Source organism: Ciconia boyciana, chromosome 10, assembly GCF_034638445.1.
Source record: "Ciconia boyciana chromosome 10, ASM3463844v1, whole genome shotgun sequence".
NCBI lineage: Eukaryota > Metazoa > Chordata > Aves > Ciconiiformes > Ciconiidae > Ciconia > Ciconia boyciana.
In genome coordinates this window covers 44,200,592-44,222,095 of record NC_132943.1, presented here as the reverse complement: position 1 = coordinate 44,222,095, position 21,504 = coordinate 44,200,592, and the positions used below count along the sequence as shown (strand labels likewise).

Genomic DNA, 21,504 nt, shown 5'->3' with positions numbered 1-21,504 from the left:
CCCAGCACCCTCACCCCTGCAGCCCGCCTGGTTTTCCTGCCATCGATGAGACCGCTGTCGCAGGGTTTACCTACAAATGCATGTTTCTTGCGTTCAGCCTACATCCCCAAGCTCACCTCAGGTGCACTGGGGAGCTGAATTGGTTGTGCTCAGAGGAAGGTGGGGAGCGATGAGCTGGGGATGTGCCTGCCCTAAATTCTGCTGAAACACTCTCCTGCCTGGTGGCATAAGACCTAAAATGTACTTTGGCCTTAGGAAGCAAAGTAATTAATGCCTGTAGCCCAAATCATTTAAATCTTACTCAGTATTAAATGGAAGCAAAACATGACAGATGAAAGAGGGAACTGTTTAATCAGCCGGGGGATCTTTCCAGGGGAAAACTGCTGGTTGTTGGGGAGTTTCAGGCGGAAGGTATGCACCCGCTCCCCCGGGGGCCGGGGCACCCTATAAAACCCTGCACGGCGCCGGCCTCACCACCTGCTCCCAGCTGCTGCCGCCGGTTCCGTCTGGGTAAGTCGAGACGGGCTCTGTCTCCTCTTCACTGAGCTGTTGCTTTCACCAATGTCTTGTGCCCGGTCCTCCGCAAGAGTTCAAGGTTTGTTACCTGCCTCCCTCCCGCCTGTGGAGGATGTCGGGGAAGGGTTTATTTCTGCTCAAAAATTAGGAGTGCAAGGGGTTGTGGGATGCAGGGCTTGCAGGGTCTGTAACCACATAGCCGGGTCCATCCTGCATGGTTTTCCTCACTGAAGAAAAAAAAGAATAGCACATGCCCAAGTTGCAGGGATAGATGCGTCCCTGTTTACAGAAGGGCATCAGAGGTCCCGTATATTTTGGGATGGGATAGCTCAGCTCACGTTAAGTCCAGCTCGCTCATGTTGTATTGATTTAAGTGGGTTTTGCTACAGCTAGATGTGTCTCAGTGAGCATTTCGCTTGCTGAAGGCTTGCTGTCAGCTTGAAGGCAGGCAGCATGCAGGAGCAGGTCTGCTCTCAGTGCTTTCAGCTTCTGGTGCCTCCAGCTTCCCCAGAAGTGCAGCTCAAACCAAACTCCTTGCTTTCTCCTGAGCGGGTTACGGGGCAAGCGAAGGGGGAAGCCGGCTCCTGCCCATTTGGAAAGCCATCCTTCAGGGTTTCTAAACCATCCAAACTCACCCTCTAGCTAGCTCTCCCACACCTCTTATTATGGGAGCCGCCAAATGAGGGCTCAGCAGGCATGGACCAGCCTCTGCCTTGCATTTATGCCCTGGCTCTGGCTTTCAGGTGTACGTCCTCGCCGAGCGATGTCCTGCTACGACCTGTGCCTGCCCTCCTCCTGTGGTCCCCGGCCACTGGCCACCAGCTGCAACCAGCCCTGCTTCCGCCGCTGTGGGGACTCCACCACCGTCATCCAGCCCCCCACCGTCGTGGTCACCCTGCCTGGGCCCATCCTCAGCTCCTACCCACAAAACACGACGGTGGGGTCCACAGCGTCGGCGTCAGTCGGGAGCTACCTCCGGTGCTGCGGGGTCCCTGTGACCTCCGGTGGTCCCCGGGGACTGGGGAAGGCAGGACTGCTGTGCCTGGGCAGCGGGCTGTAGGGGTGTCCCCAGTGGTCACCTCTTCCCGCCGATGCCAGCAGAGCGGCCGCGTCGGGAAGGACAAATGAAGCACAGGACCAAGACTGGGGAAGAGGACTAAGGAAATGCCCATGGATTTCCCAGCTGTGGGGGACACCTGCAGGCCCCCCAGGACGAAGGGAGCCATGTGAGCTTGTCACTCGAGACCGTGCCTCTGTATACCTTTCTCTCGCTAAGCCTTGCTTTGTATTTCCACGTAGGTGTCACACCCTGCGGTGCTACACAGCATTTGCTGCTGGCTGGGTGAAAAAGCTTATAGTGGGCTGTAGACGGAAGATGATAGTCATGGGGCGGTGGGGCAGAGGAACACCTTGTAGGGATCGGCTTGTCCTGGAGTGGGGTTTATCCATTTCTTTACCGAGCGCTGGAAATGCACTTCTCATACTCTGAACTGGTTTATTCTCCTCTCATTAAAGTCATGCTACATCATAGCCTGAGTCTTCTGGTGTTCCTTGTGCCTCTGGTTTGGGGGGGTACCGTGCTCTGGAAGCGACTTGTTGTGGCGGGGGGAGGTTTCTTTTTTGTCTGAAATGGGAGTTTCTGCTGCTCAGCTCCGCACTGGGCTGAAGTAAGTGTGTGGTTTGCTGTGACCAGCCCGAAGGCAACTTTCTCAGCCTGGAAACCTCTCCCACTGCCCCATAGCAAGCGCCTGCTTAGGGAGGACTTCCCGCAGGAGCAGACTTGTTGCCTGTTCCCTCGAGGAGGTGGGAACATGAAGGTTTGATAGTTCAAAATGGCATTTACCCTGTGTTTTGCAGCAATTTTGGGGGTGAGCTAGGGAGGATGGATGTGGGGTCAGGGAAAAAAGGCAGAAGTGGGCTTCTTGGGAGATGCTCCTTTGGATGGTCATCCTGCACCCAACTCACCCAATGTTTTATGGGTGATGATGAAGAGTAAAAAATTCCTAAGATATACCAGGGCAAAACCAGACTTCAGGCTCTTTATTCTTACTCTTTACAACAGCATGTGGCAAAAGGGGCCTTATACAAATAAGTATGTACTGACTCAAACCTAGATAGCCCAGGTGCCGGTGAGGCATGTGATGTGGCTGCATTTGGCTTTATCTCTTAATGAAGCAGCAGAAACGTTTTGTTCTGTGCTGCTGCATGCACGCATAGACATGCATATGTACAGGCACAACATTTGCCTCGAGTGAGCCCTATGAATAACGTGAGCCAAATACACCTGCGTCCCCATGCTAGCTCAGTATGACGGCTCAGGGAATGGCACCAGGAATCCCACCCTGGATACGGGTGCACCTTGTCCAGCAGCCCATGCCCATAGTAGCATCCTCGGCCCCGTCAGAGAAAGAGGGGTGTCTGCGATGTGAAATGCTGTGCAGGGTTACCCAGGTTTCCTCTGGACACACAGACATTCGGGAGCCCAGATTTGCTGAGACCTGTGACTGAACACTGATCGATCAGAGGTGTCGTGCGCAGAGGCATCCTAACATTTCTCATGGACACCAAGCATGGTGGACACTCAGACCTGTGGTAATGCCATCAGGAAAGATATATAAACATAATAATAAGGACATGAAGAAAAAAATGTAATTTCCCCTTGTGCTCCAGATACAGAGGCCAGAGCAAAAGCTGGGCAGGCGCTCAGCAGGGAGCTTTGCTCTGCTGCTGAGTGGAGAGACCTGCAAGTCCCGTGCCCGTGAGCTGGTCAGTTAAAGAGAACAAGGATAACCCCATCCCTGGCCCCAGCCACAGCACAGTGAGCTCCATACTGCGCTCTTCCCAAAGACTAGGACCCAAGATTTTAGTTGAACACATTAGAGAATTGGAAAATAATTGTTTTACAGGGAGGAGATGCAGGTGTCTCTGGAAAAAGATGCCAGGCATTGAGTAAAGCCTCTTTTTAAGATGCTATGTATCATCAAGCAGAAACTTTTCAGCTGATGGAAGGAGGAATAAGAGTGCGACTCAGTCCTCCATGGGTATTGTTTAAATCTTCTTTCATACCTTAAGCATTTTGGTAGTGTGACAATTTGCATAAAGCTTATGAGTGTTTATAATGAGGGATTATGCTGAGCTTGTAAGCATGTTGGTCTTCAAAAGCCTTTGACCAAGCTCAACTGGTTTTATTGCTCAGGGCTCCCTGAGCAGAGGCGCTCCTAATTTGGAGAAAATTTATGGGGCAATTGCTTGGCAGTCAGAGCACCAGGAGAAGAGAGGTGTGGTTTCACATCCCTCTTCCAAGGACTGCTCAGATATTTTTATCCCAGCTCCAGAAATTGTCCACAGAGATGGGATGCAACATTCTTCTGAACACTGCAATGAGGAAAAGCATTGGATTTCCAGCAAAAGCTTCATTAGAAAGCCGTAGGCATCTGGTGCTGGTGCAACTGTCCTCCACCAGTCTGCTGCATAGGACAGTCCGGGATGGAGCAGGGGGACAGAATAATGACATTTTTATGTGGCTTTTCACTGAATGACTGCACTGTTGAGGTTATATAGATTATTTTTCTGAAGAGCCAGTGTCTCAAAGGAGACTAAAATCCACACAGGTCCTTGATTTGACTTGAAAATAGTGATGCCTTAGTGCAGACAGAGTCGGGGAAGTAAGGACCTCAGTGCCCTGCAGGGATTCCCATCCCAAGGGACCTGGCACCCTGTCTCCCACGGGTGCTGTGACTCTCGGCTGGGAGCCATGCTGTCTTGGCTCCCAGCTCAAGAGCCGTCCTGAATTCACTCTGCCACGTATGCCCCCCAGCCAGCTTGCCGCAGACTTGCTGATCAGGCCCTAAAATACAGGTTCCTGCAAAGACAGTGCAGCCAAAGGCCCTGGTGAGAAAGAGGAAACTACATACCAAGACTGAGATGAAAAATAATGCTTAGCGGGTGGAAGGATACAGGGGGAAATAGCTGGGTCCTGGGGTTTGGTCCCAGCGTTGCCCACTTAAAGCTTTCAACAGCAGCAGCAGAAGCATTTCTCAGAAAAGCCTGGAGCTTAGCCCAAAAGCAACCCTTTGGCCATGCCTGCATCTGTTGAGTTTCATGTCTTCTGCTCACCTCCCATTTTCCCTCACCTGCTCATGTCCTTGGAGGAAACCTGCTTCCTGCTGTCACTCAACATCCTCCTGGCAGTCATTGCTTCCTGGAGACCCCTATTTCCCTTCATTTTCTTTATTCTGTCCTTTGCTTTGGTGAAGTCAACTGCACCAGCAGAAATTACAGTGCACAAAACACGGTGGGGTATTCCAACTCAACAGGGCCTGGGAGGGTGATGGTGGTAGCTCCCCATTGCAGGGTCACATCCCTGGGGGTGTCGATCTCCTCTTTGGGGTGCATGTAACCATGGGGACACCCTAGCCTGCACCACCATGTGTGGCAAATAAGCTTGCTCAGGTTTCTCTGCATTTGCCTGCTTGGGGAAGCCAACAGAAGCATCCAGTGAGCATTTCGTACAGTGGTGGGTACTTTGACCCCCTGGGGATGGAGGAGGCGAGGAGGAGGGATGAAGTCATGGTTTGAGTTAGAACAAGTGGAGAAGCATAGAGAGTTGTCATGGAAAAGGGAAGACTGGTGTGAGTAGCAAGAGAGAGGGACCATCAGGAGTGGAAGCCCTGGGTGGCATGGGGCTGGTGATAGGGATGGAGGGATTGGTGGTGGCTGGATGATTGCTGGGTCTACACAATCCCAGCACATCTATCTGTGGCTTCTCTGCATATCCAGATGAGAAGACAAAAATCCTGGTGACTCACAGGACAGGATGAAGAGACAGATCCACTGCCAGCACCTTTGCTGGGCTGCAAAAGGCGTACCCCACCCCAGCACCCAGGCGCCAAGCTGAGGGCAATGCCAGGAGTCCTAGCTGTCCTCAACAGGCAGCGTCCCTCATCCTCCTCGCCAGGGCAAGGACTCCTGGCCAGAGCCCTTGGGGACATGCATCCTGGGGCCAGCCAGCTGGAGACAGGGCCCCTGGAGCTGGGAGCCTGCAGACATGGCAGACTGAGATGGGACTTGTTTGCCAATAAAAATCTCCTTCCTTGCCCACCAAAGCATTGCAATGCAATTTCCCACCAAAGCAGAGAGGACGCCTGCTCTTAGGCTTTAGGAAGGGGAGAGAAAGTGGTTGCATGACTGGGATCAGAGGGAGGAGAGGGCACCAACGAGACACTTGCGGGGCGCGGGGCGCCCTCCCTGCCACGCAAGGGCCCTGTGCCAGCCTGGGAGCCAGACAGGCGATGGCTCCGGCAAGGGCTCCGGTTCTTCCCCAGGGCTGGAAATCCCATAAAGCAGGAAAATAACAGGCTACCCACACGTGTGAGTCACGGGGGAAGAAGCACGCAAATCAAAAGGCACTGGCATCACAGTCTGGCCCTGCTGGTGCTATCCGTGGGAATGGGGCTTACAAGGCTTGCACCCCAGCGAGCCCGCAGCCTTGTTGGCTCCGCCAGCACTGTGCCTCGCCCTGAGCCCAAATCATCACCAGACACTATTCCCGGCTGTCCTACACCCCCCTTCTCCTCTGAGCTTCTCCCCCTGGGGACGGCAGCCCTCGGGAAGAGAGAGACGGGGATGAGTGCAATGAAAGTGGAGACCAAATCCCAACGGTTTACAAGGTCCTGGGAGTGAAATACTTGCAGATTTGTGTTTCAGACTCAAGAACTGTTCCATTAAATATTCCAAGGCTGTTAATTCACGTTTGCTGAGAATTAGGTGTCTGCATGTTTCCTGAAGAGAAGGGTGATCCGGTTACTGCTGTGTAAGGTGGCTGGTGTTAGCACTGGATGTGTGGGGCTGAAGAGCAGGGCAGCCGTGGCGGGTTATGTGACCTGGAAATCACAGGAGTGCAGCACTCTCCCTGCCCGCTCCTCCCCACTCCTCCGTCATTTTCAGGGCAGCGGAGAGGAGCGAGGCTTGCCTGCGCTGCCTGCGGCTGATCCTTCCTCCTGGTTCCCCCAGGTCAGCTCACGGGGTTTGGATGTGCCCCAGGGAGGGAACCCTTGCTCTGGCAGAGCCTGCAATGCGCTATAATTAGCATCAAAGTCTCACTGCGGGAAGGCTGTCTGAAAATCAGCTCTTCACCCTGTTCCCCCTGAAGCTGTCCTGCGTGGAGGGGGGTCCCGACCAGCCGGGGCTCCCGCAGCAGCTTGGCTTCCCACCCTGGCACAGCTCCAGGCAGCCCTACCCTCGGGGACTGCATCCAGAAAAAATCCCCCTGGTCTGCCCCAGAGCTGTCCTTCCAGTCCTGCTCCCCACGGCACCCTGCTGACCTCCACAGCTGGCAGCTCCTGGGGGCTGGGAAAAGGGAATGGCCAGGGGTTATTTCCCAGTAACCTGGCACTCGCAGCTCCTGTCCCTTGTCCAAAAGCCACACTGGCACCCGTGGGGCAGGGGAGAGGGAGGTTGCTAGCCTTGGGACCACGTGAAATGGGTTTTGGGGGGCGGTGATGGGAGATGGGGGCACAAAGCGTCATTACCCACAGGGGCCGGAGGCAGTGAAGGCAGCTCTGCCCCGGCTCGTTGGTCTAGGGGTATGATTCTCGCTTCGGGTGCGAGAGGTCCCGGGTTCAACTCCCGGACGAGCCCTCCTTTTGGGCGCCCTGGCAGCGCATGGGGCCATCACATAACCAGGGCACAACGAGGGCAGCAGTGCCTGGCACAGTGGAGTCAGTGCCATGTCCTGGCTGGGCACATCCCCGTGGACAGGGTGGATCCCCAAGAGCCAGGAGCAAGGTGGTGCTGGTGCAGGGGGATGTAGCTCAGTGGGAGAGCGCTTGCTTTGCATGTAAGAGGCCCTGGGTTCAACCCCCAGCATCTCCAGCTTTTGCCTCCACAGTCCCACCTTCCTGCCGGTTTCGGGGCTACCAGAGTCCCCCAGGCCCCACAGAAAAGCCCTGGGGCTGCCTGCAAGCACGGCTGGGCTGGGGATGCTTCCTGGCACCTGCAGGCTACAGGTGTGCTGGGGGAAAACCACAGCCTCAGCTGCACCCCTAACGCCAAACTGTGGGCGGCAGAGGGGCTGGGGGTGCAAAAGGCATGTAGCACCCTGGCTCGTTGGTCTAGGGCTGTGATTCTTGCTTGGGGTGTGAGAGTTTCCCAGGTTCAACTCCTGGACGAGCCCTCCTTTTGGGACAACGCCTCTTTTGGGGACTGCACCCCTGCTGCTCTCTGCAGACCTGGTGGAGGAGGGTCAGCCCTGCCATCCCTCAGCTGCCTGCAAACAGCACCCATGGCATGTCCATAGGGTTTATCTTTCATTCAACGCTGGTTTTAGCAAGCTTGGACAGTGCCACCCATGGTGCCTGCCCAGGGAGCTGCCACTGTGGTGCCAGGGTCAGCGTGCCATGCCGGGCCATACCCCAGGCAGGGGGATGTAGCTCAGCGGGAGAGCGCTTGCTTCGCATGTAAGAGGCCCTGGGTTCAACCCCCAGCATCTCCATGCTTTTCCTCCCTGAAAACTCAGCAGGGCTATGAGGAGGAAGGGATGGAAATAGCTGGTGCTTCGTAGGAAACATCCCCTTTCTTACTGCATGGGATAACCCAAAGCTGATCACACCCTCACAAGAGGGTTTCTCCTCCTTGCTCGCTGAAAATACTGGTGGCTGTTTCCTATTCCAGCTATCTGCTTCTGCTCCGGGCAGAGCTGCCCACCGTGGACATGGCGGCAGCAGGGCCCCGCTCTGCCATCCCCCACTGCCTGACAGCCCCGTCCGCACCCAGGAGGGAACGAGCCCTGCCGCGGCTGAGCCGTGTCTCTTGGCCCACGGGGCAGCGGGCAGCACCTCGCTCACAGAAATGGAGGGATGTCCCAGCAGAGGTGACGTGGCTGAATTAGGGAGACCACCCGTCCCCCCCCTGCTGGGCAGCATCGTCCTGTCCATGGACGGGGACGGGGACACCCCCGGAGGGGCTGTGCCTGGGGGATAAAAGTCGATGGCCGGGGCCCAAATGAGCTCTGCACCGGCTGGGTGGGAGTGTGGCAGTGGGCGCCGAAAAGGAGGGCTCGTCCGGGAGTTGAACCCGGGACCTCTTGCACCCTAAGCGAGAATCATACCCCTAGACCAACGAGCCGGGGTGCACAGCTGGGACCCAGCCCGGACACTGTCTCCCACAGCCCCAGGTACCGCACACACCAACCATTGCTCAGTGCAGGTGGTGGCTGCCCTCTCCCTCCCCTCTGCTCTTCGGCCATCGGCTCCCCCAGGGATGACGCACAGGGTGATGTGCGGGAGCCCACTCAGCATCCCGGGAAAATGCCACTTCCCCACCTCTCCCGGGGCTGCAAAACCTCAGAGAGCCTGTGCCCCTCCCGCCCCTCCGGCCCCCACACAGCCCCTGGAAGGGGCATTGCGGGGCTCCCTGTGCACCCCTGGCTCCCCCTGTCCTGGCCCCCCAACATCTGTCCCTGCCCCCGGGCGCCCCATTTCCCTGGGAAGCGGGGAAGTCTCCGGGCTGTCCGGTGCACCCCCGCACACCCGCTCAGCCCCGCTCTGCTCCCCAGGGGCTGGTGGCAGGGCCCGTCCCCGAAAAGCAGCACCGGGGCAAAGGGGTCCCCGGGCAGCACTGCCCCCCCAGCACCCCAGTGCCCGGCACAGGCTGGGGGCGCCCGGGCAGCTGCGCGCCCCGGCTCGTTGGTCTAGGGGTATGATTCTCGCTTAGGGTGCGAGAGGTCCCGGGTTCAACTCCCGGACGAGCCCTCCTTTTGGCCGCCCACCGCCGGGCACAGCCCCCGCGGGACAGGGCACACACCGCTCTCCCGGGGCTGCGGTGCGGGCTGCGGGCACGCTGGTGGCACTTGCAGCCGGGGTCCCGCGGCAGCTCGGCTGCCCGCCCTGGCACAGCTACAGGCAGCCCCTCACCCAGGGTCTGTGTCCAGAAAACCGTGCCCCGGCTCTGCCCCAGAGCCCCCCCACCCTCTCCCGGCCCCGCTGGCAGCCTGGGGCACCCGAGGGACACCCGGTGCCTGCAAACCCCCGAACCCCACAGTCAGCAGCTCCGGGGGGCTGGGGAAGGAAGAAGCGACAGGGATTTCTGGGGGTGACGAGAAAGCCAGGTCAGAGGGGGGGGACTTCGGCTTTGGGGGATGCCCCACGGAGGAAGAAGGGCGGGGAGGTGATGCGGCAACGCAGCGGCCATTTCAACCACTGCAAGGGCCAGGGAGATGGTTTTGAGGAGGAAAAGCCCCGGAGATGGTGGGGATTGGAGATGCTGGGCACTAACGCCCCACGGTCGCCTCCAGATGGTGGCTCCATGGAGCGGCCACAGCAAGAGGGACCTCCCTGCTGCCAGCGTGCACCAAGGGCCACACGCGGCCTCAGCTGGCCCCCCAAGCCCCCCAAAGCGTGTGGGGTGCAGAGGCTGGGGGTGCAATGGGGTGCAGCACCCCGGCTCGTTGGTCTAGGGGTATGATTCTCGCTTTGGGTGCGAGAGGTCCCGGGTTCAACTCCCGGACGAGCCCTCCTTTTGGGCGCCCACCTTCCCCAGCGGCACGTGGGACCGCGGCGGAAGCAGGGCACGTCGAGGGCAGTGGTGCCAGCGCAGGGGGGTGCCCCACCCTGGCTGCTTGCCTCCCCGTGGGCAGGCTGGACCCCCAAGAGCTGGCAGTGAGGTGCTGCGGGGTGCGTGGGCAGGGAGGCAGATGGAGGAGGGGGTGGGAAAGGGCAGCTGGAGGCAGCGCTGGGAACCGCGGAGCAGAGCGGGTGCTGCCGGCAGCATGTGCCCTGAGGGTCTGTTTTTGGGGCCAGGGCCCTTGGGGCTGAGCAGGGTGAGCAGTGGGCAGTGGGGCAGCGGTGGGGGGTGAGGGGACTTGCCCAGACCCTTGCCCACGCAGAGGGGATGTAGCTCAGCGGGAGAGCGCTTGCTTTGCATGTAAGAGGCCCTGGGTTCAACCCCCAGCATCTCCATGTCCTTTTGCCTCCCCAGGCAACCAGAGCGGGGCAGTGGGCGGCCAAAAGGAGGGCTCGTCCGGGAGTTGAACCCGGGACCTCTCGCACCCTAAGCGAGAATCATACCCCTAGACCAACGAGCCGGGGCGCGCAGCTGCCCGGGCGCCCCCAGCCTGTGCCGGGCACTGGGGTGCTGGGGGGGCAGTGCTGCCCGGGGACCCCTTTGCCCCGGTGCTGCTTTTCGGGGACGGGCCCTGCCACCAGCCCCTGGGGAGCAGAGCGGGGCTGAGCGGGTGTGCGGGGGTGCACCGGACAGCCCGGAGACTTCCCCGCTTCCCAGGGAAATGGGGCGCCCGGGGAGGGCCGAGGGGTGCCCCGGGTGGGGGCAGGTGTCCCCCCCCCCGGGTGCCTAGGGCTGGGGCTGTGATGGCCGAGGGGTGAAGGCGTTGGACTCGAAATCCAATAGGGTTTCCCTGCGCAGGTTCGAATCCTGCTCACAGCGAGAGCTTTTACCCAGTGCCCACTCTGGGCTTCCTGGGAAGCAGAGCTGTCCCCCACCATCACCTAGCAGTGGTGGTCCTCCTGTTCCTGTGCCCTGGGCAGGAGCAGGCTGTCCCAGGCAGCACAGCATGGTGCTGGTGCAGCAGACGATTTTCAATCATGTGGCATCACCTTCTCCTAGCACTTAACTGGTGCTGCTGGGTAATTAGTGTTGAAGGCTGGCCCTGGCAAGCAGGCAGCGCCCTTGTGCCCTGATGTGCTCCAGACACACCACATTGTTTATCCAAGACCCTTTCTGACTCCTGGCCACTGATCGATGCAGTTAATGAGAAACCCCAGCTCAGGGAAGAGGCAACCGATTGGGTGCTGGGAGGCTTTTGCTCTGCAGTGGGACAGGAAAGGGCAGGCAAACCCCGAGGGTGCGAGGAGCTGAGCCAGGGGCCGCGGGGTGCAGGCAGACCCTGGGACCATGGCCAAGCTGGTGGAGTGTGTCCCCAACTTCTCAGAGGGGAATAACAAGGAGGTGAGTGAGCGTGTGGAGGGGCTGAGGGGTGGGCGATGCCAGGGTGCAGATGGCTGGGCTGCCCGGTGGAGGGGCTGTGCGGGCAGCACCTGCTGCCAGACTCTGCCCTACCTCCTTTGAAGTGCTGTGCACCTTTCCCTGCCTGGCTAATGCTAAAAGTGCCCCAAGGCAGCCCCTGCTCCCTTTTGACACCTCAGTGAGAAGTGGGGGCTCAGAACCCCCCCTCCACACTGCCTGCAGGTTGCTGTAGAACCAGGGCTTCGGGTGCTCTGGCATACCCCCTTAGAGAAATATTGCTTGCAGTTGTTGTACGAAAACATGCCATCCAGGTTAATGGGATCTGTGCTCGGCATCAGCCCTAGGCTGAACTTTGTCCCTGCTGGGGGCAGGGGAGTTCAGTAAACCCAAAATTGCAATAAAACCACTGCTTCCCTCAGGGAACAGGCTTGCAGAGCCAAATCTGTTTTGAAGCTGGCAGGGGACAGTATCCTCAGGAACAGCAATTTGTGATGGTAGTCTCCGATGTGCAGCAGCAGCTGGGCGTCTCTTCCTGACCACAGCACGTTTGGGGCTCGCTGGGAGCCAGGGGTGTCCTGAATGCCCTGGGTAGGAGTGGGATGCTCGTGCCTTTGGATCCTGCATCCTCTGCAGTGCAGGGCTGCATCCCCAGTGATCATGGGATCATCCCCAACCCCAGCACCGGTGGGAAGGGGGACAGCTGAGAAAAGGCATCCCCCACCTTGTGAAGCTGGGGCTGTGGCGGGGGTCCAGCCAGCTCAGCCGCCTTTCCCCCCTCTGCTGTCTGGCAGGTGATCGATGCGCTGGGGCAGGCCATCTCCCAGACGCCGGGCTGTGTGCTGCTGGACGTGGACGCCGGCGCCTCCACCAACCGCACCGTCTACACCTTCGTGGGGTCCCCCGAGGCCATCGTCGAAGGGGCACTGAGCGCGGCCCGCGTGGCTATGCAGCTCATTGACATGAGCCGGCACACGGGTGAGCTTGGGGGCTGTGCAAGAGCTGATCTGTCTCGGAGCATCCCTCTGCTGCAGTGTGTGGTCAGCTCTGGGTGCACCTTGCATGGCTGGAGCTAAAAACAGCTGCTGGTGGCCAAGCACGGCACGTTACTGCACCTGCAGCAAGCAGCACTGCCAGGATGGATAGCGGTGGGACCATGCAAAGCTCTTGCTCATCCCCTCGATCCAGAGAGGCTGAATCCCTCCTGTCTCTGGGCTGGAGTAGACATTACTGCCACAAACTCAACTTTCCTCACCGCAGCAGTGCCCAGTCTGCAAAACAGGCTGGGAAAGGGCCGTCCTCCCTCCTTGTCTGCTTGCTCTTCCCAGCTCCCATCTTTATATCTGCCCCGTCACTAGGCGAACACCCTCGCATGGGGGCCCTGGACGTCTGCCCCTTTGTGCCCGTGATGAACGTCAGCATGGAGGAGTGTGTCACCTGCGCCAATATCTTTGGGCAGCGCTTGGCAGCAGAGTTGGGGGTGCCTGGTGAGTGGGGGCCAGGAACCTCTGCCTGTCCCCTCCCACCCTGCATGCTTCCAGCTGTGCAGAAACTGCACACCTTTTGCAAAAGCTTAACCAAATGCGGTTATATAACCAAATTGTCCCAGGTGGGCAAAACCGGACCCTGCTAGATGACGTGCCGCCAGTCCCTGCCTGGTGGTGCTCACCCCCAGCCCTGTCTTGCAGTTTACCTGTATGGAGAAGCAGCACGGGAGGAGAGCAGGAAAGCCCTGCCCGCTGTCCGTGCCGGGGAGTACGAGGCACTCCCTGAGAAGGTGAGCCTGGCAGCACCTGGCTGGGCAGCACGGGCCAGGCAGAGCCGAGCCGCCCCTCCCCGGCTTTGGGAAGGGTGTCAGTGGCTGGCATAGTCCCTTCACACCGAGAGGAACTATGAAACACTTTGGGTGCTGCTGATCATGGAGGTGGTCGTGGCAGATGCCAGCTGGGGAGGGAGATGCTGTCCCTGGGAGGGTGGATTGTGCTGCTTGACAGTGCCAGACCACACGGTCTCCTCCCTCCTCCCCAGCTTGCAAAACCAGAGTGGGCTCCCGATTTTGGGCCCCCAACCTTTGTCCCCCGGTGGGGGGCCACGGTGACAGGTGCCCGGACCTTCCTTATCGCGTACAATGTCAACCTGCTATGCACCAAGGAGCTGGCTCACCGCATCGCCCTGAACCTCCGTGAGCAGGGTCGCAGCGCCGACCAGGTACCCCTGTGCTGGCAGCATGCTGGAAGCAGACCTGCTTGTCCCTGCGCCTCCTGGGCCATGCCTTGACCACGGCAGTTCTTGGCAGCCCGGGCGCTTGAAGAAGGTGCAGGGCATCGGCTGGTATTTGGAGGAAGAGAATATAGCCCAGGTTTCAACGAACCTGCTGGACTTTGAGACCACACCGCTCCACGCTGTCTACGAGGAGGTCTGCCGAGACGCGGAGGTGGGTGGCGTGGTATGGCATGCCACGCTTGTTTCAATGGGGACTTCGCAGAGGATGTCTCCCTCCAAGTTTTTCTCCCCGTCCCCAGGTCAGGCTCTGCTTTATCTCATGCTCAGCTCAGCCAGCTGAAGCTGGGCAGAGCACTGAATGGCACGAAAACCCCAAAAGCTCAGCAACTTGCTGCTAGCCCCCAGCTCCTCCATTGAAGGCTTTTCCATGAGCTCCCCAGGTCCTGGGAAGGGATGAAGACCACCAGGCTGGGGTGGTGGCAGTGGCAGGGTAGGTCACTCTGGGGACAGTCACATTTCTGATGTCCTTCGCAGGCACTGAACCTCCCTGTGGTGGGGTCCCAGCTGGTGGGGCTTGTCCCCAAGAAGGCCATGTTGGACACAGCCGAGTTTTACATCAAGAAGGAAAAACTCTTCATCCTGGAGGAGGAACAGAAGATCAGGCTGGTAACGTGGCTCGCCCTGGTACCAACACAAGGGTGGGATCATGACAGAGACACACCCACCCCCCCAGTCTCCCAAAGTGGCACTGACTAGAGATTTGGGACCACGGCAGCCCCCAGGAGTGACACTTGTCTCCAGGGATGGTGCCTGGCAAGCTGTGAGGGCACAGCAAGTGGGACAAGTTGTTTTATTGTCCTGAGGACGCTGAGATGCTCAGGGAGCAGAGAGCCCATCCTGTGAGGACAGAGTGTGGGCAGCAGCTGCCCAGCTTGCCTGCCTGGAGGCCAGGAGGGGAAGGAGACCTGCCCAGAGCTCAAGGACAGTGCGTGGCATTATGGGAAGCTGCCCCAGGACTGGTGTAAGCTAGAAACTAGGAGACAGGCTCTGCTTTTCAGCTGCAGGAGGGAGGGACTTTTCCACCCTATGGGGAACGTGCTAGATAAGAGCAAGCTAATTATTTATCGGTGCAGTTTCCAGTCGTTTGTAGGCGGCCACGCGCCGCCCCCAAGTCTGGGATGGGCTGGTGACGCCAGCTGTCCTCTCCCTGGGTGGTGGCCCGAGCAACTCTGTCCTAGGGCTGGATCACCATGGTTAATTAACAGCAGGGAATGAGGATGCAACGGGACTTACCGCAATGGGGCTGACACGGCGGTGTTGCTCCTTGCAGGTAGTCAGCCGTCTGGGCTTGGACTCCCTGTCTCCGTTTCACCCCCGGGAGCGCATCATCGAGTAGGAACCCCCATCCTGCTTCTCATCGTGGTGCCCGGGCAGGGGGATCCCCCTGACCAAACAGGGGGATCCCACTGCCTGCATCTTGCGCTCAGCTTGTTTTGGGAGTGGCACCTGCACCCAGCTCCTTTTCAGACCCAGGGGACATCTCTGTCGGGTGTTGTGCAGGCACGGGGTGGTCCCTGCTCCCAAATGCTGATGGTTGTGAACGTGGGGTGGGGGAACTCCAGGTCACTTGTGCAGGCAGAGGGAGCAGGTTTCACAGCCAAACTTGAGCATGTATGTGTTAAATCCTCCACCCCATCCCCAGTCCAAATTTCACTGCCTCTGGCTCACACACTGCCGTCCAAGGAGAGACACCATGCTGCAGTGCCCGGTGTAAAATGAATGTCTGCAGGGGGTGCAGACATTTTGCCCGTGCCAAGGTGAAATCAGGACGTGCACTTTAAGTCCTTGTCATCCCCCCCACCCCCGGGGACATGGCTGCAGGCGTGTTTCTGTCCCATTTGCCGTTTGCACGAGCCCACCCAGTCTAATGCAGAGCAACCCCACACACCACCAGGATATGTGCTCCCCAGCTGTCTGTCTGTCCCCATGGGGGTCCTTGTCCTCTGCCCGACCCTCCCGCTGGGTTTTTTGTCTAGCCCCCTTCTTAGACACCTGCAGAGCCAAGGGGTGGTTGAAAAGTGTTGGAGAGGGCAGTGCCATGTGAGAAGGGACTGGGTGGTGGCGGTGGGTGTCCCTGCACCTGGAGGGCTCTGACCCATGGGGCTGCTGTGCCGCAGGTACCTGGTGCAAGCAGGAGAGGTGGATGGGGGGCTGGTGACCAAGCCGCTGGGTGCCTTTGTGCGAGCAGTCGGTGGGAGGTCGGCAGCACCGGGAGGAGGCTCCGTGTCTGCAGCCGCAGCTGCCCTGGTACATGCCCCACACCAGGATGGGGTCCCTGCCTGGCCGGGGGGTCCTCTGGGTGTGCCGAGCCCCCGAGAGGACCTGTGGGCGTTGTGTCCTGCTGGAGGATTTACCCCCATGCCCTCACAGGGAGCAGCGCTGGGCTGCATGGTGGGGCTGATGAGCTATGGGAAGCGTCAGTTTGAGGAGCTGGACCCCATCATGAGGAAGCTGATCCCCCCCTTCCACCAGGCCATGGACGAGCTGGTGGCGATGGTGGACACCGACTCCCATGCCTTCAGCAGCTACATGGTGAGGTCCCACCGGTGGCAGATGTCCCATGGGGAAAGAGGGGGCTTTCCAGCTGGGAGGGGGGCCAGCATCGCTGTGCCCCGGTGTCCTTAGGAGCAGGGCTGTGACCTTGGACCAAGCCAGGGCCAGGGGAAGGGACATGACCGCCTAAAGGAGGTTTGCAAGAGCATGGGAGCTATTGGGTCTGCTCTGGCCCCCAGGGCAAGGCACGTGGGGTCTTGGAGCAAATGGCAGCAAATCTGCTTTTCTTTGCCTGCAGGAAGCTATGAAACTGCCAAAAAGCACCCCTGAAGAGCGGGAGAGGTGAGCTAGGGTGGTGGGAACTTGCAGACTGGGGGAGCATGGGCCACCCAGCACTCACCCCAGGGCTGTCCCCCTCCCAGACGCATGGTCGCCATGCAACAGGGGCTGAAGACAGCTGTGAGGGTGCCCTGTGCCCTGGCAGAGAAGGTGAGCGGGCTGTGGCCTTCTCTGAAGGAGCTGGCACGCCACTGCAACCTGGCCTGCAAATCTGACATCCAGGTACGGCCCCGGGCTCACGCGTTGCCCCAGCTGGGCATTGGAGGCTGCTGGGCTCACCGCTTTTCCCTGCAAGGTGTCCCATCATGGAGGTTGTAGAGAGGTGGAGGTCAGTCTCTTCTCCCAGGTAACAAGTGATAGGACAAGACGAAATGGCCTCAAGTTGTGCCAGGGGAGGTTTAGACTGGATATTAGGAAATTTTACTTCACTGAAAGGGTTATCAAGCATTGGAACAGGTTGCCCAGGGAAGTGGAAGTCGCCATCCCTGGAGGTATTTAAAAGCCGTTTAGATGAGGTGCCTAGGGACATGGTGTAGTGGTGGTCTTGGTAGTGTTAGGTTTATGGTTGGACTCGATGATCTTAAAGGTCTTTTCCAACCTATACAATTCTGTGATTCTGTGGTCATGTCCTAACCTCCAGGATGCATCTTTCCAGCCACGCTTCCCAAACTGGCCAGTGGTTTCTGCCCGCTAATGTTTTGGCAGCTTGCAACCATTGTAGGATAGTTGACGTCCACCAGCCCTTGCCTGAGTTTTCCCACCTGTGTGACAAGGCCATGAACGGTTCCCACTACCCGAGCCATGTCCTGAAAATACCGGGTTGGAAAGTGTTGTGTGCCGCTGCGTCACGGAGGGTGGGAGCCCTGTAGCGTAAGGGTCTGCCCTGCTGCAGTACCGTGTGGTGGTGCTCTAGTTCAGCAGGAGAGCTGCTCGCAAGCCTCTTTTCCTAGGTGGGAGCCAAAATGCTGGAAGCGGCTGTGTTCGGAGCTTACTTCAATGTCATGATCAACCTCAAAGACATAACGGATGAGAAGTTCAAGCTTGCGGTAAGCGGGGGCTGCGTGTGTGCCCCGGCCCTAGTGGCGGGGATGAGGTGGGACAGAGATGGAGATGAAGCCACTGGGATGCCTGGGCACCCCCTCCCTTTGCCACTAGTGGGATACATGGGGTGGACGGTGGACAGCTCTTCTGACCTGTCAAGTGGCAAACGATGCACCTTCTCCCTCCCCACGCAGATGTCGCAGAAGGTCTCTGGGCTGCTGGAAGAGGCGAAGCAAGGCTCGGCGCTTGTGCTGGCACTGCTGGAGAAGCGGGCCACCTGAGAGGAGTTCAGGGATGGGCTTGAGGCTCTGCAGTGGCAAATACAGCTGGGAAATACGCTTGTCCCTGCCTGGGCTCCTTTGGTATCTGCCTTGGGAGAGTTGCTGTGCTCAGGCAGATCCCAGCGTCATGTCCCCTGCTGGCCTTTCCCTGGGCGAGGGTGATTTTTGCTGTCTGGGGCTCGGACCCCAGTCTCTATCCCCCCATCCCTGGGGCAGAAGGAGCCGGCTGGGCTGGCAGTGCTTGGGGCCACAGGGCTCTCAACGGAGGGGATGGCAGGGACCCTGTGGCATTGCCCAGGAGGAGATCCCCGTGCATGGGCACCTCCTGACCCCACATGCCCCTCTGTGTTTCTGTGCCCAGAAAACCCCCCAAGACAGCCTCCTGCCCTCAGGGCTGGGGCCAGACCTGGCACGGTCCCTTTCTGCGAGGTGTGGTTTTGATGGTGCATGACAAGACCAGCCTGTTGCATTGCTCACTGGCCCGGGAAGGGAGTGCTGCCAAATGCGGGGCAGCATCGGGGGTGTTAGCAGCGTGATGGGGATGGGATGGGAGGAGCTCTGTCCCCTCCTCATAGACCCCCCAAGAAGAAGACCTGAGCATCGGGGCAGCCAGCCCTGCCTCCTGTCTCTGTTGACCGGGTCTGACGGCAGATATCACCTCCTCCACCTGCACACCATGGCAGCACCCTGAGCGGCGTCACAGGGAGTCATTAGCTGGACCCTGAGCCCCGCTGTCCCACAGCAGTGCCTGCAGAAGGGTGACCCCCGTGCTGTGCCAGCCCCCCCCGGACACTGTGCCCATGCTGGGAGCACCAAGCCAGGGTTCGTGGTGGGGACGCCTGACTCACCCCATCACCTGACGCCGGGAGGTGAAACCACCACCCTCCGTCCCCTGTTTTTATCAGCCCTGTGGGACATTTGTGCCAGCTGGGAGTGGTGTGTTGACGTTTCCCGCGTGCCCATGGTGACGGCAGGGAGCGGTGTGGCCAGTTCCACCGCTCGGAGGTGTCACCCCTGCCTCCCACACCCCTCCTCACCCGGGCCAGGCCCCCGTATTTAGCCGGATCCTGCCACCCCAGGAGAGCTGTGCTGAGGACGGCGTTTGGGGGTGCTGCTGGCAGCGGTGCTTTCAGAGGGTGCTGCCAGCATCGCCTCTGCTGGGAGCTTTTCTGCAGGTTCGGTGAGCAAAAGCTGCTCCCCGAGGCAGCAGCGCCTGGCGGGGCCGCAGGGCAGCTGGGGAGCACGGGGGCAGTGGGAGTGCGGGCACCCATGGGCCAGGGTGCACCATCCCGATGGCAGGCGCTGCACCGAGACATGGTGTCCCCAGCCCCTCGTGGTCCACGAGGACATGGGCTGGGCACCCAGGCTCAGCTGGAGTTGGTTTATAATTTCCATTAATGATGGAACCCACATGCCCAGGCTTTGGGGGTGCACAGAGGTGGGGATAGCCACTCTCGGGGTCGGTGCTGTCCCTCAAAGGGACGGGGTGGCTGTCGGGGTCTGCAGGGGGAATGCACTCCTTGGGAAGTGAGCGTGGTCTCTGCCTGGGGCAGATGTGGAGCAAAGGAGCTGGGTCCTGGCTGCTGGCAGGGCGATGACGTCCCCGTGACAGGAGGTGCCGTGAGGGAGCACTGACGGTGCCTGTCCTTCCCTTGCAGCTCGGGGGCCGTGGAGGATGTGGAACCCCAACCCAGGTGAGGGGCCATGGGGCCAGGCGGGGCTGTGAGTACAGCTATCGGGGCTCAGAGAGGGGCTCAGTGCAATCACCATGGGCACCCGGGAGCATTACCTGCATACCAAAGGGGAGTGGGGCATCATTTGTGAGGAGGGGGTAGACCAGGAGGGGTCCTTTGGGTGCATGGGTACACCAACTCCCTGCATTGCCTGTCCGGGGAGAGCCCAGCTCTGCTCGCTAACAGCCCCCCCTCTTCTTCCTAGGCACACCCGGAGGGGTGCCACCACCGCAAGTGCAAATTTGCCCGCCTGCTCCTCCGGGATACCCTGGTCCCGGCACTCCAGCAGGTCCCTGCCCTGGCTACCCTCCAGTGGTGCCTGGTGCCCCCGGAGCCTACCCCCAGGCACCCGCAGGTGGCTATCCCTGTGGTCCCCCTGTGTCTGGCCCTTACCCACCGGGGCATCACCCCCATGGGTACCCCCCACCGGGGCATCATCCGCATGGGCACCCCCATCCGGGACCACCGGGAATGCCAGGGTGCCCACCGTACCCCCCTGGCTGTCATCAGAAGCACCATAAGAAGCACAAGAAGAAGCACTCCAAGCACCACGGAGGCAAGGTAAGAGTGAGGCGGCAGTGGACCCTTCCGAATCTCTGCTGTGGTCCTTCGGACCCCCTGATGCATGCCACAGCATCCAGCCTGGGCAGCTGAGACTCCCCTCTTCCACCCTGCAGCAGCTGGAGCGGGCTGCCAACACCTCAGGGCTTTTTTCAGACGTGGAGACTCCAGTTTGGTTAATAAATAGGCAAGCATGAGTCATTTCAAGCGAGTCTTTTGAAATGTGAACCATGAAATTCCTTGAACCCATTTGAAACAGTGACCAGCTCAGGGTGCACACCTGGTGTATTAAATCCCAGGACTTTGTCTTGCTCACCGGAGAGCGAGTCGTGCCTCTGTAAGGGACATTCACACAGTGTCCTGCGGCAGAGGAGCAGTTCAGTTCCCTCTTAAAAAACAAACAAACCAAACAAAACAAAAAAAAAAAAAAGAAGGAAAAGCAATTCTCTGTGCCAGGAATAGATATGCTGCAGAAAATGCCGTTCCAGGGATGGGCACCATCCAGAGTAGGTCTGAGTGAGGCACTGCTAAATAAAACCCTAGTTGCACCATTGGAGGTAGGAGCATTTCCCAAAGCAAACCATCAGCTCCTCTCACTGTGTAACAGCTCTGAAAGTGATCTGCCTTGACGTTTGTCCTCACTGGCAGAGAGCAGGACCCTTCTGGAGTTTGCTTGATTGGCCTGAACAGCCTTGTAAAATAATAATAAAAAAACCCAGCCCTCCCACGATATGCCTGTAATTATATTATCCAAGCAGAAAAATAATGGCTCCAAACTAAAAACGTGGTTTGTAACAGCATTGCAATAAACACTGCAGTGATGTTATTGGTAGCCATTTTATCTTCAAGTCAAGGTATCCTGGCCGGGGTTTGCTGTCTGAAGCTGTGGTGCTGTGCTGACTCCCACATAGGATCACCATCTGCATGGCCCCCAGGGTCTTGACATTAAGTCATTACTGGCTTGCAATCCAGCCAGCATGCAAACCTGAGGGCACCCCTTTTGCTGACGTGCAAAGACACCTGGGGAGAGGTGGGTCTGCAGCCACCACTGCTGCAGGCTCAACCTGGACCCAGCTGGGCACCGTGAATGGGCACCCACCACAGGATCGCTAACATCTGTCAGAAATGGTGTGAAAGAGGGTTGTTTCCATGCTACCCTAAAGTTGTTTTATCTCCTCTAGCACTCCAGCAGCTCAAGCAGCAGTTCTGACTCTGACTGAAGAGGACATCTCCCACCCATACGGCGAAGTGATGAAACATGAAGCCAAATGCTGCATGGG

The 21,504-nt window shown here is 58.9% G+C and overlaps 1 protein-coding gene and 9 non-coding genes across 10 annotated transcripts; 8 read left to right on the top strand and 2 right to left on the bottom strand.

The window, feature by feature from the left end:
• The first annotated feature begins 7,083 nt into the window (after nt 1-7,083).
• On the top strand, nt 7,084-7,155 carry TRNAP-CGG (transfer RNA proline (anticodon CGG)). Its single transcript has one exon. It is a non-coding gene; the product is annotated as a tRNA-Pro (tRNA).
• Nucleotides 7,156-7,317: 162 nt separating this feature from the next.
• On the top strand, nt 7,318-7,389 carry TRNAA-UGC (transfer RNA alanine (anticodon UGC)). Its single transcript has one exon. It is a non-coding gene; the product is annotated as a tRNA-Ala (tRNA).
• Nucleotides 7,390-7,936: 547 nt separating this feature from the next.
• TRNAA-CGC (transfer RNA alanine (anticodon CGC)) lies at nt 7,937-8,008 on the top strand. Its single transcript has one exon. It is a non-coding gene; the product is annotated as a tRNA-Ala (tRNA).
• Nucleotides 8,009-8,568: 560 nt separating this feature from the next.
• Nucleotides 8,569-8,640, bottom strand: TRNAP-AGG (transfer RNA proline (anticodon AGG)). The gene has a single exon. It is a non-coding gene; the product is annotated as a tRNA-Pro (tRNA).
• A 554-nt stretch (nt 8,641-9,194) lies between these two features.
• On the top strand, nt 9,195-9,266 carry TRNAP-AGG (transfer RNA proline (anticodon AGG)). The gene has a single exon. It is a non-coding gene; the product is annotated as a tRNA-Pro (tRNA).
• Nucleotides 9,267-9,955: 689 nt separating this feature from the next.
• On the top strand, nt 9,956-10,027 carry TRNAP-UGG (transfer RNA proline (anticodon UGG)). Its single transcript has one exon. It is a non-coding gene; the product is annotated as a tRNA-Pro (tRNA).
• Nucleotides 10,028-10,400: 373 nt separating this feature from the next.
• Nucleotides 10,401-10,472, top strand: TRNAA-UGC (transfer RNA alanine (anticodon UGC)). Its single transcript has one exon. It is a non-coding gene; the product is annotated as a tRNA-Ala (tRNA).
• Nucleotides 10,473-10,525: 53 nt separating this feature from the next.
• TRNAP-AGG (transfer RNA proline (anticodon AGG)) lies at nt 10,526-10,597 on the bottom strand. Its single transcript has one exon. It is a non-coding gene; the product is annotated as a tRNA-Pro (tRNA).
• A 277-nt stretch (nt 10,598-10,874) lies between these two features.
• TRNAS-CGA (transfer RNA serine (anticodon CGA)) lies at nt 10,875-10,956 on the top strand. The gene has a single exon. It is a non-coding gene; the product is annotated as a tRNA-Ser (tRNA).
• Nucleotides 10,957-11,424: 468 nt separating this feature from the next.
• Nucleotides 11,425-17,930, top strand: FTCD (formimidoyltransferase cyclodeaminase). The gene is made up of 14 exons (XM_072874984.1): nt 11,425-11,478; nt 12,288-12,471; nt 12,852-12,980; nt 13,182-13,270; nt 13,522-13,701; nt 13,790-13,927; nt 14,251-14,382; nt 15,047-15,108; nt 15,894-16,023; nt 16,147-16,308; nt 16,568-16,611; nt 16,692-16,830; nt 17,559-17,654; nt 17,844-17,930. Exons 1-14 carry the CDS (start codon nt 11,425-11,427, stop codon nt 17,928-17,930), a joined length of 1,626 nt encoding a protein of 541 aa, XP_072731085.1.
• The last annotated feature ends 3,574 nt before the right edge of the window (nt 17,931-21,504 follow it).